Source organism: Pleurodeles waltl, chromosome 1_1 (genome assembly GCF_031143425.1).
Source record: "Pleurodeles waltl isolate 20211129_DDA chromosome 1_1, aPleWal1.hap1.20221129, whole genome shotgun sequence".
Classification (NCBI taxonomy): Eukaryota; Metazoa; Chordata; class Amphibia; order Caudata; family Salamandridae; genus Pleurodeles; species Pleurodeles waltl.
This window is the reverse complement of record NC_090436.1, coordinates 442,210,721-442,227,768: the sequence shown is the minus strand read 5'-3', so window position 1 is coordinate 442,227,768 and position 17,048 is coordinate 442,210,721. Positions and strand designations below refer to the sequence as shown.

At 45.9% G+C, this 17,048-nt stretch overlaps 1 protein-coding gene across 3 annotated transcripts in view; it reads right to left on the bottom strand.

The window, feature by feature from the left end:
- The window catches only part of MSH3 (mutS homolog 3), a 1,766,808-nt gene that overhangs the window by 1,633,379 nt on the left and 116,381 nt on the right, over positions 1-17,048 (bottom strand). For all 3 annotated transcript variants that reach the window (XM_069224514.1, XM_069224522.1, XM_069224532.1), the window contains exons 4-5: positions 16,243-16,455; positions 4,549-4,665 (exon numbers count right to left, since the gene is read on the bottom strand). In XM_069224514.1, the coding sequence (XP_069080615.1) occupies positions 4,549-4,665; positions 16,243-16,455 (330 nt within the window). The remainder of the gene's footprint in view (positions 1-4,548; positions 4,666-16,242; positions 16,456-17,048) is intronic.

The window sequence follows — 17,048 nt, the reverse complement described above, 5'->3', positions numbered from 1 at the left end:
TTGCTTGAGTGACGTAGTTTACAACCCAGTCGTGAGCCTCTGTGAAGGTGTGACTTAAGGAGTCTGCTTGAGTGTTCAGAGATCCTGGTAAGTGAACAGCCAAAATTGTTAGGTCTCTGGCTATTAGCCATCTCCAGATGGCTTGTGCCTCCAGTTATAGGGGACATGAGATAGTCCCTCCCTATTTGTTCAAATAATGTATTGTGGTTGTGTTGTCTGTTTGAATAAGCAGGGAGCTCATCTCTATTGACGGATATAGAGACTTCAGCGCTAGACAGACTGCCTTGAGTTCCAGCATGTTTATGTGATAGAGCTGTTTCTTGTCCAACCACAAGCCTTGAACTTGCACGGAGCCCATGTGAGCTTACCAACCCTGGAGGGAAGCATCTGTGATCAGAGTCTGTGTAGGGAGTTCCTGGTGTAAATGCTGGCTCTGCATCCACCATTTGAGTGACTGCTTGGCTTCTTGTGTGATAATTACTATGTCGTCCTAAAGGTTGGAATACTGAGACCACTGATCTTCCAGCGCTTGTTGTATAGGTCTCATGTGCAGTCTGGCATTGGGGACACACAGTGAGCTGTCTTTAGCGAAGGACCACGCGGAATATAGCGATGCGAGTCGCAAGGTCTGTTTTGTCCCAAGGAACTCATTCCCTAGGATGGGAGGGTTCGCCTATTTAGGCTATAAGCAGTGTAGTGTTTTATGTAAGTAGTTTCTTCTCTTTAAAACCCATTCAGTGTATACAATGCAGCTGAGGAGATTTTGTTATTTTTGGTCCTGATGAAGCGCCAAACGATCTGTAAGGACATTGAGGGGGCGAAACAGGTTGACCGTAGAGATTAGCTAAAGGAAAGTGTCCCTATAAGCTTTGTTTTGTTTGGAGAGTGGGTGAACCTTATCCCCACTCCCCTCTCTGTCTGTTTTTAATATTGACCAAGGTCCTCCACATGAATTAAAATTTACGGTTCGGAGGTTCTTGAGCCAATTTTATTTCTTCTTCTCTCTTCTGCTTTTCTTCTGAGGGGAGGTTTGAATTTATTCCTGCCCTTACTATGGCACACACTTTCATTTAAGATCTCCGGCAAAGTGCCCCTCTGTGGGGCCCGTCAGACATTGCAGCGCCGGTCTGACGAGGAGCTGGCCCTATGATGAAGCATGACATCCATTGGATGTGTGATGGCTTTCGCTTCCAATTCGTAGAAGTGTTTGTGTTGAACCTGTGCCTATCTTTCTGATCTCTTCTGTTTAGGAACTGTGTACTCTTTTTGGCGTAATCTATGAGAATAGCCATGAGCAGCAAGGTCAGAGGCACTGCCTGCAGCACTGCTGACCTGATTTGCAACCTGGCCGCCTTCCTCTAGGATTTCCTGAATAACTTGTCATCCTCCTTGACAATTTCTCTGTAAATCTGGACGGGGAGTCCCACAATGATCTATCATACCTCCCAAGTAGTGCGGAGGCACTGGCCACCTTCATGAAAGATGCAGAGGTATTACACATCTTCATCCCCACTGAATCAAACGGTTTACTGTCCTTATCTGGCAGGACTGTAGAAGATGACGCAGTAACATGGGCCTTTCTTGCAGCTGCGACTATCACAGAGTCTGGAGGAGGATCAGACCACAGAAATAGAGGGTTCTGGTCAGGAGCTTTGTAATTCTTCAGAAGTCTTGATGGTGCAGCAAGCACAGAAGCTGGACTCAGGAAACGTTGCATGGTGTGCTCCAGACTCCCTGGGACAAATGGTAGGAGCGGTCTTGAAGGCGATCTGGGATAGAGTGTCTCAAATATTGCAGATGACGTAGAGGTGTCTCAATGTCTATGTTCAACTTCGCTGCCCCTCTGACAAGCACATCATTAAATGTAACAAGGTCGTCCACCGGACAGACCCTCAAAGGAGGTGAGTCAGACAACGTTGGTGAATATTCTCTCACAGATGAGTGAGAAGTCGTGGAACACTAACGTGATTTAGGTTTGCGGTGAGAACTTGGGCGCTAGGAGTGGCAAGACCTTGGCTAAGAACTCTTATGTGGTTTCAGTGATCTTGTCCTGCAAGACCATGGTGTCGTAGCTGGAGACCTCTGCCTGTATAGACTCACTTGAAGAGCAGCTGAATCAGATGAAAAAGTAAATGGTGGTGTACGTTTAGGCGTTAAGTGTACGTTTGGACGGCAAGTAGGTTCGGGAGTAATTCAATCCTGGACTTTGCTGGCGATGAGAGAGATGTTGGGAGTGCATGGGAGACTTTTCTGCCACTGGGACACTCTCTGTAGGTAGAATTGTGATCTCTGAGGAAAGAGATCTACTTCTCAACGTCAATAAACTTAAGCATGATGTCGACCTAACTCTCTCCTTGTGACGTTGTGCATGTCTTGACATCGATAAATGTGTGAACAGTGGCCGATGTAAGGTGGCTTTCGATGTAGGTAACGGAGTCTCTATAGCCGATGTTGAGCACCGCGGAGTAAGTCTTAATGTTGAGTCTTGTGGATCTGAGGGTTAAGGCAACATCGATCTTCTGTGCGACGTCATGTGGGTTAATGGCGATCTTGTTGCCGGTGATCTACCATGACTCAACGTTGACTTTGCGTGAGTTGACGGGGCTTTTAAAGTGTCTTGACAGCAATTTCTTCACCAAAATGGTCTCTTCAATGGCGACGAGCGTTGAACTGGCACCCTCAACGACAATCCTGATGTCAAAAAGATAGGGGTTTCTTTTACTGTAGAGCTCCTACTTGTAGACGGTGAGGCTGAACAGCCTTTTTCTCGTGATCTTCCTCTGTGTTCTTGAGAGAAGGGTTCTTTAAAAGGAGGCTCTTGAAGGCAGTACCTTTCCTCTCTCCTGAACTGCCTGCAGTTTGCTCTTTTCTCTGTGTTTTAGAGTCCTCTTTGAGAAACTTTTACAAGTTTCAGGCTGATGAGAAACCGGAAAGCAGACAATATAGACAGAGTGTGGGTCAGAGATTGGCATCTCCCACAGGTTGGGCATTTGTTAAAAAGAGATAGTATTTTGAGACTGATAAAAATTATTTTTCAGTCAGAAAAAAACTTTAAAGTACATTAGGTACTTAAAAACATCGAATGAAGGTAAAAACCTGTTGTTGTGTTAGTAATTTTTTCCTAAATTAGTGAAAAAACTGAAGAGCTAGTGCTCTCGGATTCTCACTGAAGGAGCCGGAAAAAAGAACTGATCTGTCAACCAACAGTCACCTCTGGGCATGATGGGATACAGGACGTTCTGGAGCTCTTAAAGGCACGGTGCCCGTTTTTTCTTTGCTATACTTTTAAATGCAGCCTATTGGCTAATAATGCCTATGGATTTCTCTTCAGTTTTCAATTTAATAAAAGCTGTAGTTCTGCATCCTATACTCTCTCTTTCTTCTGTTTTTACAAAAATATTAGAGTCTGGTAAGAGGTTTATTAAAGGAAAAGCTATTGTAAGTGGCATTTTTAGCCTTTACTGTAGGCTGTAACGATGTATATAAATATAATGTTTTTTACATATGTATATTATATGCTTATGTACTTGATACATGCTCTGGGGTCCCCGCACATGGGTGGGAATATTCAGTGTTTATGACTATTGATGAGGATCCCCTGGAAGACAAATATATAGTGCCTCTCCTACAGTACAGCTGCTTACAAGATGCTGTGGTAGTGTCTCCAGTGACCTTGTGTGTCTGTAACTTTACCATTGTTATTGTTCCTCGAGCGTCTTTAGCAGATAACTTTTCAAGTTGGAACTGCAGATCTGCAGTACCACCTTGAAAAGGTACCTCCCCCCCTCTCAACTCCTGCACCTCTGCAATTCTCGGAGACCACAGGGCAAGCCTCCATGCCCCGCAGTCCCAGCCGGCTCCTGTTTCCTACGGGAAACTGCACTGCTCTCGCAAGCAGGGAGCTGCTTTAAATAACAGCTCCCTACTTGCGGGAGCAATGTTTTCATCTCTTTCGCTGCATGCATGTTAGTGTGCTGGGAAAGAGATGAATATTCTGCTTTCAGCAAGTGGGAGCTGTTTCACAGCTCCTGCTTGCTGAAAGCAAAGCTATGTTTGCTTTTGCTTGGTGGGAGCTGGCAGCTCCCGCCAAGCAAAAACAAACAGCTAGCTCCTGAGGGTCGGCATCTCAGGAGGTAGCAGGAGCCGGCCCTGGGGGGTGGCGGTCCCCAGGGCCATAAGGGGCTCCAATCGGGGAAGTGGGTGCACGGACCCCCCCCTACATTCTATGTGCCTCAGGAAGATGGCAGTCACCAAAGCTGCAGGGGGGGTGGCAGCATTGGGGAAGGGGTGGACACAACACCACCCCCCCCCACACACACACACACCCTTTGCATGACTTATGCCCCAGGTGGCAGCCCCTCCGGGGGAGGGGTTAGGATGACAGTGGTACAAAATGTAATCTCCAATGATTATAAAATGTTACAATAAACAAAGTCCACTCTTTGGGGTCATGTACCAGATATGTTAAGGCTCTCTGCATTTTATTGGGAGCAACAAAACAATTAAACACCAACATTTTCTGAAGGACCAGAAGTAACATAACATTACCTTGAATCCCTTAGCTACGAGCCGGCGCACATGTACAAACAATCTGTGAGTTGGAATACTTGCTGTCATGAAGTTATGATCCAAATGACAGAAAATGTTGAGTTCCTTGGCTGCAATCTGGAAAAAAATGAGGCAATATAGCACATAATATTAGCTTATAATGAGGGAGAGCCTATTAAGTCCCTATATTATGTAGTAATTCATTTTTAATTAGGAGTGTCTTAAATTCAAAACGTGTCTTAAGTAAGAAATTTCATCACTAAGCACCTGTAATAACTTATTGCAAGATATTGATGTCATCATGCCAATTTCTCTCAGTGCTGCTGGTACATGGCTCCCCTCACTTCCACTCTACGACCTCAAAAACAGGTGGCAAGCACCCATCATCCAACAGTGATGGGTTTTGAACAGGAAAGTTGTCCACATCGGTGGTCCATTCCACATTCAAAGACTCACACATCCATACACCCCAAATGTGGCAGCAATGGAAATGGCAGTTAAGGTGCATGTGGTGTCACTCACTGTTTCTCACACTTAAATTCAACTTCTGCTAGCTCGATTTTCATCTCACAGTCAACCAGTATTAATTCTCATGCTGCTTAAACTGGTGTATTTTCAGGCGTGCAAGTTGTTTTGTGTATAAAAAGAAAGCATATGCTCAATGCATCAGGTGGCATTTGCTGGGAAGGCAGAGACCAAGTGAACTGAGGATATTCTGTGCCTTCACAAAGTAATTCATCACGTCAAAGAACAAGTAACTTACCTCTGGTAATGCTCTTTCTGGTGGATAATCTAACTGCAGATTCCTCATCATTTGAATATTCCCCAGGTATCAGACTGGATCTAGAAATTTTCAAACAATACCCCTTCGTGCCAGTAGGTGGTGGTGTGCAGCTCTGCACTAACTTTTATCAGCTCTGGAAGTGATTTACAGAGTTGCATATATGCACCACCTATGTGTTCCAATGCATTTGCTTTCTAGGTTGTTTGTGGTCAATAGCAGAATGACTTTGACCAGAATGCAACTCTCTAGAATTGGGACCGCGTTAGGTGGCAAAGGAGTCCAGAAATCTACTGTTAGAGTATCAAACAGAAAGAGTGTTACTGAAGTTAAGTAAGCTGGTCTCATGATACCTCACCTTGTGAACAGGTACCAAATCAGTACCTACTAAGATGGTGGATCTGTGGAACAGCTCAAAGTACCCCACCTGCGATATCCGGCTATCAAAGCAGAAGTGATCTGTGAACGTATGGAGTGACACCCAAGTAGCAGCCTGGCAAATGTCCACAACAGACACTCTGTGTGCCAATGCAGTGGAAGCAGCTTAGGATCTGGTTAAATGAGCCCACAAGCCTCTAGGGGGCTACTTCTTAGCCAGTACATAGCAGATTTGATGCAAAGAACAATCCAGCGAGAAAGACTCCTTTTCTGCATTGTTCTGCCCTTCGTTGCTCCAGTGAATCCATCTAAGAGGTAATCATCCACACAATGGCTCCTAGTACGATCAAGGTAGAAGCTTTGAGATCTTTTGGGATCCAGCCAATGGAGTCTTTCCTTCTCAGAGGAGTACGGAGGAGTGAAAAATGCCAGGTGGGTTAGGTTTTGCCCCATGTGAAAAGAAGTTACCACTTTCGGGAGAAAGGGGCTGGAGTTCTTCAAATCAGCTTGTCTGGAAAAAATATTGTGTATGACGGGTTGACAGCGAAGGCTTGTAGCTAACTCACCCACTTCTCCAATATTATGGGGATGGATAAAACTGACTTTAAAATGAGGCGCTGCAAAAAACAGCAGTGAGCATTTCAAAAGGAGTACACAATAGGAATGTGAATACTAAATTCAGGTCCCCCAGGCGTGATGAAAGGTGTGGGAGGAAAAATATATTGCAGATCTTTCAAAACACATCACAGCAGGTGATTTAAATAAAGAGGGGTCTGGTCCGGCAAATGTAAAAAAGCCAAAAGAGACAAGAATGAAAATGTCACTTACCCAGTGTACATCTGTTCGTGGCATCAGTCGCTGAGATTCACATGGTATGCATGAGCTCGCCATCTGGTGTTGGGTCGGAGTGTTACAAGTTGTTTTTCTTCGAAGAAGTGTTTTCGAGTCACGGGACCGAGTGACTCCACCTTCTGTGCTCATTGCGCATGGGCGTCGACTCCATCTTCGATTGTTTTCCCCGCAGAGGGTGAGGTAGGAGTTGTACTATAGTAATAGTGCCCGCGCAATGAAAAATGTAAGTATGTACCTATTAAAGGATTAAGTAATATATATACAAATGTACAAAATTGAAGGTAACTTCTGAACTGCTACAGGCTTCCGGGGAGGTGGGTGGGTCCATGTGAATCTCAGCGACTGATGCCACGAACAGATGTACACTGGGTAAGTGACATTTTCAGTTCGATGGCATCTGTCGCTGTAGATACACATGGTATGCATAGACTAGTAAGCAGTTAGTTCCCCATAAGCGGTGGTTTAGCCTGTAGGAGTAGAAGTTGTCTGAAATAGAGTTCTTAATACAGCTTGACCTACTGTAGCTTGTTGTGCGGATAGCACATCTATACAGTAGTGTTTGGTGAATGTGTGAGGCGTAGACCAAGTGGCTGCCTTACATATTTCTTGCATTGGGATGTTTCCTAAAAAGGCCATTGAAGCACCTTTTTTCCTTGTTGAATGTGCCCTGGGAGTAATGGGCAGTTGTCTTTTTGCTTTAAGGTAGCAGATTTGGATGCATTTAACTATCCATCTGGCTATACCTTGTTTTGATATGGGGTTACCTGCATGAGGTTTTTGGAATGCAATAAATAGCTGTTTAGTTTTTCTGATGTTCTTCGTTCTGTCAATGTAGTACATTAATGCTCTTTTGACATCTAATGTATGTAGTGCTCTTTCAGCCACAGAATCTGGCTGTGGGAAGAATACTGGTAATTCTACCGTTTGATTTAGATGGAATGGAGAAATAACTTTTGGTAAAAATTTTGGATTAGGTCGTAGGACGACCTTATTTTTATGTATTTGTATAAAAGGCTCTTGTGTTGTGAACGCTTGAATTTCACTTACTCTTCTTAGAGATGTAATGGCGATGAGAAAGGCAACTTTCCAGGTGAGGAATTGTATTCCGCAAGAGTGCATGGGTTCGAAGGGTGGGCCCATGAGTCTTGTTAGAACCACGTTTAGGTTCCATGAAGGAACAGGTGGTGTTCTTGGTGGTATAATTCTTTTAAGCCCTTCTATGAATGCTTTGATAACTGGTATCCTATACAAGGAAGTTGAATATGTAGTTTGCAGGTATGCAGATATTGCTGCAAGGTGTATTTTAATAGAAGAGAAGGCTAGCTTTGCTTTTTGTAAATGGAGCAAGTAATCTACTATATGTTTTGGAGTAGCCTCTAGTGGTTGTATCTGATTATGATGGCAGTAACAAACAAATCTTTTCCACTTACTTGCGTAGCAGTGTCTAGTGGATGGCCTTCTGGCCTGCTTTATGACTTCCATACACTCTTGGCTAAGTTGTAAGTGTCCGAATTCTAGGATTTCAGGAGCCAGATTGCTAGATTCAGCGATGCTGGGTCCGGGTGTCTGATCTGTTGGTTGTGTTGCGTTAACAGATCTGGTTTGTTGGGCAGTTTGATGTGTGGTACTACAGACAGATCTAGCAGTGTTGTGTACCAGGGTTGTCTTGCCCACGTTGGTGCTATTAAAATGAGTTTGAGTTTGTTTTGACTCAATTTGTTTACTAGGTAAGGAAGGAGAGGGAGAGGAGGAAAAGCGTAAGCAAATATTCCTGACCAGTTCATCCATAGGGCATTGCCTTGGGATTGCTTGTGTGGGTATCTGGACGCGAAGTTTTGGCATTTTGCGTTCTCTTTTGTTGCAAATAAGTCTATTTGTGGTGTTCCCCAGAGTGTGAAGTAGGTGTTCAGAATTTGTGGGTGGATTTCCCATTCGTGGACTTGCTGGTGATCTCGAGAGAGATTGTCTGCCAGCTGATTCTGGATCCCCGGAATAAACTGTGCTATTAGACCAATTTGATGGTGGATTGCCCACTTCCATATTTTTTGAGCTAACAAGCTTAACTGCGTTGAATGTGTTCCTCCTTGTTTGTTTAGATAATACATCGTTGTCATGTTGTCTGTTTTGACAAGGATGTATTTGTGGGTTATGATTGGTTGGAAAGCTTTTAGTGCTTGAAAAACTGCTAATAATTCTAGATGATTTATATGCAGTTTTGTTTGATGTATGTTCCATTGTCCTCTTATGTTGTGTTGATTGAGATGTGCTCCCCACCCTGTCATGGAAGCATCTGTTGTTATTACGTACTGTGGCACTGGGTCTTGGAAAGGCCGCCCTATGTTTAAATTTATACTGTTCCACCATAGAAGCGATAGGTAAGTTTGGCGGTCTAGCAACACCAGATCTAGAAGGTGACCCTGTGCTTGAGACCACTGTGAGGCTAGGCACTGTTGTAAGGGCCTCATGTGCAGTCTTGCGTTTGGGACAATGGCTATGCATGAGGACATCATGCCTAGGAGCTGTAGTATTGTTCTTGCTTGTATTGTTTGGTTTGGAGACATGTGTTGAATGACCCTGTTGAAATTGTGGATCCTTTGTGGAGTTGGCGTTGCTACTCCTTTTGTCGTGTCTATTATGGCTCCTAGATATTGCTGTACTTTGCTTGGCAGAATGTTTGATTTTGCAAAGTTGACGGTGAACCCTAAATTGTAGAGGGTTTGTATGACTTGATTTGTGTGGTTTGAGCATTGTGTGAGCGAACTGGTTTTGATTAGCCAGTCGTCTAGATACGGGAACACATGTATTTGCTGCCTTCTGATGTGTGCAGCGACTACTGCTAGGCACTTTGTGAATACTCTTGGAGCGGTTGTTAAACCAAAAGGCAATACTTTGAATTGGTAATGTATTCCTTTGAATACAAACCTTAGATATTTCCTGTGTGATTGATGGATTGGTATATGGAAATATGCGTCCTTGAGGTCTAGGGTTGTCATGTAGTCGTGTTTTCTGAGCAATGGTAACACTTCTTGTAGTGTGACCATGTGAAAGTGGTCTGATTTGATGAATGTGTTTACTACCCTGAGGTCTAGAATTGGTCTCAGTGTTTCGTCCTTTTTTGGTATCAAGAAGTACAGTGAATAAACTCCTGTGTTTATTTGTGTGCTTGGTACTAATTCTATTGCATTTTTTTGCAGTAGTGCTTGAACTTCTATCTCTAGAAGTTGTGAATGGTATTTTGATAAATTTTGTGATTTTGGTGGTATGTCTGGAGGGAATTGCATGAATTCTATGCAATAACCATGTTGGATAATTGCTAGGACCCATGTATCTGTAGTTATTTTGTCCCATGCTTCGTAATATTGATGTATCCTCCCCCCCACTGGTGTTGTGTGGGAGGGGTGAGTGACGTGTGAGTCACTGCTTGTTGGTAGTGGTTTTGGGGCTTTGAAATCTTCCTCTATTCCTAGGAAATTGCCCCCCTCTATACTGGCCCCGAAAACCTCCTCTGTACTGTCCCTGGTAGGTGGGCGGTGCGGACTGTGAGGTGCTAGCTTGTGTGGCCTGACCCCGAAACCCTCCTCTAAAAGGTGTTTTGCGGAAGGTGTTATAAGATCCTCTGCTCTGCGGGGAGTAGAGTGCGCCCATGGCCTTGGCAGTGTCAGTGTCCTTCTTGAGCTTTTCTATAGCTGTGTCGACCTCCGGACCGAACAGAAGTTTCTCGTTTACTGGCATGTTAAGCACTGCCTGCTGAATTTCTGGCTTGAATCCAGACGTTCTGAGCCATGCGTGCCTACGGATGGTAACCGACGTATTAATGGTTCTTGCGGCCGTGTCTGCTGCATCCATGGAGGAGCGTATTTGATTGTTGGAAATGTTTTGACCCTCCTCAACAACCTGTTTTGCTCTTTTTTGCAGATCTTTTGGGAGATGTTCAATGAGATGCTGCATCTCATCCCAGTGGGCTCTGTCGTATCGCGCTAGCAGCGCTTGTGAATTTGCGATGCGCCACTGGTTTGCTGCTTGGACGGCAACCCTCTTCCCGGCTGCATCGAACTTCCTACTTTCTTTATCTGGGGGAGGTGCATCCCCAGAAGTGTGCGAGTTTGCCCGTTTTCTGGCAGCCCCTACCACCACAGAGTCTGGTGGCAGCTGAGAGGTGATGAAGACAGGGTCCGTAGGAGGCGCCTTATACTTTTTGTCCACCCTAGGCGTCACTGCCCTACTTTTAACTGGCTCCTTGAAAATGTCCTTTGCATGGCGTAGCATGCCTGGGAGCATCGGCAGGCTTTGGTAGGAGCTGTGGGTTGAGGAGAGGGTGTTAAATAAAAAATCATCCTCTACTTGTTCCGAGTGTAGTTCCACATTATGGAATAGAGCTGCTCTAGCCACCACTTGTGAGTAGGCTGTGCTGTCTTCCGGTGGTGATGGCCTAGTTGGGTATGTGTCTGGGCTGTTATCAGACACTGGTGCGTCGTACAAGTCCCACGCATCCTGATCTTGGTCGTCGTGGCTCATGGCGGTGTGAGCTGGCGAATGTGACGGGGTGTAAGTTGGCGAAGCCGGAGTTACAGGTGGAGGCGAGGGAGGAGGTGTTACCTTTTGTGTTGTTTGTTGCTGAGGAGTAAACTGAAGCGTTCTCTTTCGTTTGACAGGTGGAAGGGTACTGATCTTCCCAGTCCCCTGCTGAATAAAGATACGCTTTTGCGTGTGATCCACGTCAGTGGATTGCAGTTCTTGTTCAAATCTATGTTTCTTCATTTGAGAAGACATAGAATGCTCTTCGGTATAGGAGCCAGAAACAGGGTCTGATGTCGCTTTTTTCGGCTCCGAAAGCCCTGTCGATTGTTTTTTCGGCTCCGAGGTAACCTTCCTCTTTTTCTGTGCCGAAAATTCTTGGCCTCTATGGTCTTCGGCGCCACTGTCTCGGCGTCGATCGGTGTCGACACCGAACTCTCGGTGTCGATGCTTCTGTTTAGCACTCTCTCGGTCCCGAGGAGGCTGCGTGCCGGTGTCTCGACCGAAGTCGGACGATCTCGACACTGTATGGGCCTTTTTCGGTGCCGATTGTTGGTCACCGAGAATTTGGGTGGAGCCATGGCCGGTTGGCAGTGGCGTCCCCTGGGCCTTCTTTCCTTTTTTAGGGTTTGATCTCGACGTCTTACTCACAGTTCTTGTAGAGTGTAGCTCGTCGGAGTCTGAATCCTGGATGGAAAAGGATTCCTCCTGTTCTTCTTCTGTCTCGAACTGTCGACGCTCTTTTGGCGTGGACGCCATCTGCAGTCTTCTCGCTCGACGGTCGCGCAGAGTTTTTCGGGACCGGAACGCCCGACAGGCCTCGCAGGATTCTTCACTGTGCTCGGGTGACAGGCACAGATTACAGACCGAGTGCAGGTCCGTATAAGGATATTTGTTGTGGCATTCGGGGCAGAATCGAAACGGGGTCCGATCCATCGGCGTTGTCCTCCACGCGGTCGGGCCGACTAGGCCCCGACGGGGTGCCGAAATCTACCCCGAAGGGCACCGAAGCGCTTCGATGTTCAACGCGTCGTCGTATGTGTCTATCTGTAACCGGATCGCAACGATACCGTCGAAAATCTTCCGTCTTCAGCTATCTTTCCGTTCCGAAACTCGGAGCGACATGAACACGTCCGAACCCGATGGCGGAAAGAAAACAATCGAAGATGGAGTCGACGCCCATGCGCAATGAGCACAGAAGGTGGAGTCACTCGGTCCCGTGACTCGAAAACACTTCTTCGAAGAAAAACAACTTGTAACACTCCGACCCAACACCAGATGGCGAGCTCATGCATACCATGTGTATCTACAGCGACAGATGCCATCGAACATAACCTTTCCTGGTGACCATACCAAGTCCTTGTGGGCAAGAGACAACGAAAAAAGCAACACTTCAATTAGTTTGGCTTGAAATAGGTCAATCTGCAGAGTACTGCACCAACCCACCAAGTTATCCCAATAGCAGGCATTTACTGATTTTGTGAAGGGACGCCTGGCTACCAGAATGACATCAATACCTTTGGGTGGGAGGTTGAATGGAGTTAACTGTTTCCATTCAATCTCCAAGCATGAGGATTGCACAAGCCACTGCCTTGCTGCTGCAACCAAAGAGCACCCCAAAGCTGCAGCCTGATCAGAAGACTGATGCTCGTGCCCAGCAGTTCCGGGTACCACACTTTCCTTATCTAATCAGGTGCTGTTGTGGTGACTTTAGGTCCTGATCTTCCCCAGAAATCAGGACAGATGAGGTAGTGGTGGGAAGGTGTGCAGGGGTCCTGACCTCCACTGTAGGTGGAATGCATCCCCGAAGGAGAGACATCCTGAGAACTCCAACCTACAAAAAAGTGGACGTTGAGCATTCTTAGCGATGGAAAGTAGATCAAGCCAAGGTTCTCCCCATTCTCAGAATACAATTAGCACCACATCCAGATGTAGCTACCATTTGTGATTTCCTAGGCGTTGTTGGCTGAGTTTGTCTCCCATCCCCCGATGTTTAGGAATCCTGCCAGGTGGCATGCCACCAGGAAAATCAAGTGATTAGCCAGCCACTTTCAGAGGTGTAGTGTCTTCTGATAAGTTAAGCAACCCTACCTCGCCCTATTTATTACAGTACCACATGGTGGTGGTGTTGTCCATAAGCACCTATACCAACCTCTCTTTGGTGGATGGCAATAAAGCTTTTAATGCCAAATATATGGCCTGCAGCTCCAACAGGATGATGGGGAGCTGGGCCTTCACCAGATACAAGATGCTTGTCATCTCCCTCTTAAAGGGCTTACCTTACATGAAACATCACATCCATCACTGTTAATATCTTTGGGTGGGGTATGGTCTGCCACTGACCTACTCGCAGTCCAGGAGTCTCCACTGCATGTCTTTTGCAATCTACTCGGAAATGTGATCATAACAGAACAATTTCCCTTGAAACTGTGCCCACTGGGGTATCAGATCTCACTGCAGAACAAGTATGCCCATCTGATATGCTTGGTTAATAGGCCAACAATTTCAGTAGCCTCAAAACCATCCTCACCGAGATCCAGGACAGTGGCTGAAACATCAACATCATAGTCTGAATGTCCTGGACTCTGTGCTCGGGTGAGAAGTAGTAACTACACTACCAGAATAACTCCAATGAAAGAGGGGAGCAGGGGTAACTTTAGCTGGTTGATAGTGAATTCTAATGATGTTAGAAGGTTTGCCGTATTCTGGAGAAGTGTGATGACTGCCTGGGAGTAGCTCACCTTCAGCAGCAAATAGGTGGAATGTCACCCTCAACCTCCAGGTATGCAGTAACCACTGCCATCACATTTGTAAACATCTGAGAGGCACTGCTAAGGCCAAAAGGGAAGCACTACAAGTGAAATTGTTTCTGCCTTACTCTGAACTGCAGATATTCCCTGTGGGCCTGCAGGATGGGGATGTGGGCATAAAAGCCCTGCAGGTCCACTCTACCATTCAGTCTCCAAAGTCGAGGGCAGACAAACCCTGGGCCAGAGTGAGCACATCTTGAATGTCTCCCTCCGCAGAAAAGCATTTTGGAGAGTGAAGCTCTAAATTTAGATAAAGGCCTCCTTCTTCTTTAGCACCAGAAAGTAGCAGGAGTGCCAATCAGTTCCTACTTCTGATGCCGGTACCCTCTCAACGGCCCCTCTTTGCCAAAAGGGACTGTCAGCCACTCTGAAGGTGGTGTAAGGTGGAAAGGGAGTTGAAGTGTGCAGTCTCGCAATTTACAGGACCCACCTGTCTGAAGTGATTGCTTGTCACCCTTTGAGGTAATGAAGGATCCTCCCTCCAACAGGTTAGCTGTGTATCTCGAAGGACACACGGATGCTTTTTGGCTGAGGTAGCTGGAGGGGTGAAGACTTGGCTGCACGCTGTCCATGCTGTCTTTGCGATCCATAGCTCCAGCCTCAAAATGGCAGTGGGGTTTTCTGGACAGGTTGCATAGGTTGGTGCTGGCAGAATTGGAAGCCCCCACTGTATCCACAAAAGGGAGAAAACTGATGTTGAAACTGTCGTTCCCCGGGTAGGCAGGCCCAAACACCAAGCCCTGGCCCTGCTCTGTTTAAATAGTTGAGGCTAGAGTCTGCTTTATTGCCAAAAAGGCAAGAGTCATCAAAGGGCATGGCCATCACGAAAGACAGAATGTACCCAGAGAAGCCAGTGGACCTCATCCTGGTGCGACGCCCGAGTCTCACACTCGTGCCAGTCGCCCAGCCTATGCATTCTGTAGTATCCAGCCCACACCTGATGGTGAATTTCACCACATCGCGGCCGTCCTGACCAGTGTGGGAACGAAAATCCTTGGGTACAGCAGGCAAAACCAAGGCAATGGAGTTACAATGTGTGTGAAAGTAACAGCCAAGCAAACAAGTGCTATTGACCGAGCGCAAGGCAGCTTTCTGAATGTTTCGATCCACTTAGATTCATGACCCAGTGGAGTAGAAGAGAAAGCATTAGGGTAGACTTTGCTGATGGATTCCTGATCCACTAAACTTTCAGGTGTCAAGTTCTGCGTCAGGAAAACTCTGTCACCTAGAGATGGGCGATTCCACTGAGCTATCTGACTTTTCACTAGACTCACTGAAAAAGGCAGAAGAGGCTCTGTATGTCTGTTCAGGTTGGACGAGCTATTATATGACATTGGCTTTTACCTTCAGAGTGAGCAATCGGAGGTCCAGTGCTTAAGCCACCCTCTGCATCACTACTGCAAAGGAGGCGCTGTCCTCAGTGGCAGGACCAGTGGATGAGACTAGACCAGTGTGTGGAGAGTTTTCCAAGCCACTGGCATCCTGCAGCTCCTCCAACCAGTTGTCATCTATGTATTAGTTCAACCCCTTCATCTTAATGGTCATTGTCGGGATGAGCACGAAATAGACTGTGGAGGACCACAGGCTTTCCTTGAGGCAAGGGCTATGTGTCAGAGTCCAGTGGGTTGCTGGAAGGCTGCAGCTCACTGGAAGCAGGGAACAGCCTCGTTCAAGGTCAAAGCAAGATTGACTTGGAGTCGGAGAGCTCTATCGGTTGTGCTTCATCTTCTGATGGCATTGATGCTCAATGGACTGACGCAGGTCAGGGCGCCAGAATTGATGGTGGTATGAGGCCCGTATCGGGTCAAGAGGTTCCAGCTAATGCCAAGGGCAAACCCACCCCATTGAGGTTCCAGGTGGAGGACCTTATGCTTCTTGGGGCCCAGAGGCTTGCCAGACGAAGGTAGTAGCATGCCAAAAAGACACAGCATGGCCTCACGAAAATCTTGGATTTGCTGCAGCATCGTTGATGGATCTGGAAATGTGGGGTTCATTGGGACAAGATTTAGAATTGGCTCTGAGGGAGGTAAAGTTTGAGAGAGGGACTGAAAGACACACTGACGTCCTTGTGCCTTCTCTGGGGCTCGAGGTTGGTGGAAGGGGCCGAGTCCGGCTTAAATCAGGACAAGGATCTGCTGCCACATTTACACATCCACTTTCAGTAATGAGTACAGTATTTTTAAATTAAACTACTACATGAAAATTGTGAAAACAGGGGTTACAAAAAGTACATTAGTAATAACAGAGCCACATTTCATATTTTGTTGTCCCTATGCGTGGTAATTTTTAAATGGACATGGATTTTATTACATTCTCATTGCAAAATATCATTCCTGCATTGAAAAGTTAAATCCTTACCTCTGCATCTTCCCCAAAGAATCTGTACTTGTAGCCACACTCTACACACAGAACGGCATCTTTGTTTTTTGCTTTGATTTCCATGTACTGTAATTCCAAAGGAGTGTATGTGCTTTTGGATCTCCGACCAGTCTGTTTTGCTTCAGAAGATTGTTTGGGGTTTTCAGTTACTTTCTGCATTGAACCACATTGGTCATCTCCAAGCTCCACTTCCTGTTAAAAGGAAAATGAAAATATATAAATTTGTAATTTTTATTAGGTTCCTGTTATGTTAGGTCATGTGTTATCTGGGATTTCTCAAGTGCTTGTCTGCGTATGGGCTCCTGAGCAGTTATTAGGCAACACAAGCATTGCAGATCTGCCACTTATTCAGAAATGAACATCCATGAGCTAAGATTTAACGTTTTTGGACAGGGGTGGCCATCCATACAAGTGAACTTGGCAGTCACCTACTGCAGTAAGGTAAAGGAGAAAAAAAAGAAACAAATTAAAAAAGAAAAGGCTCAACTTAAATTTGCCCTGATGGCGGGCCGGGAGGGCATTAATTGCATGGTTCACCTATGGTGCCAGTTTTCCATAGTTAATACCTGTGTGTTAGGCTCTTACAAACCCACAGATGATTCTGCATGATAATTAGGTCACTGAGCATAACGTTCTAAAGGTGGGAGACCAGAAGAAGTAGTGATTATATCCTTTTAAACCTGAGAATCATTATATGATATTTAGGAGGCTCAAATGGGGCAGATTATGACATATTTCAGGGAACCTGGCAGCAAACTAGGCCAGTCAATAGTCAACTCAATGCA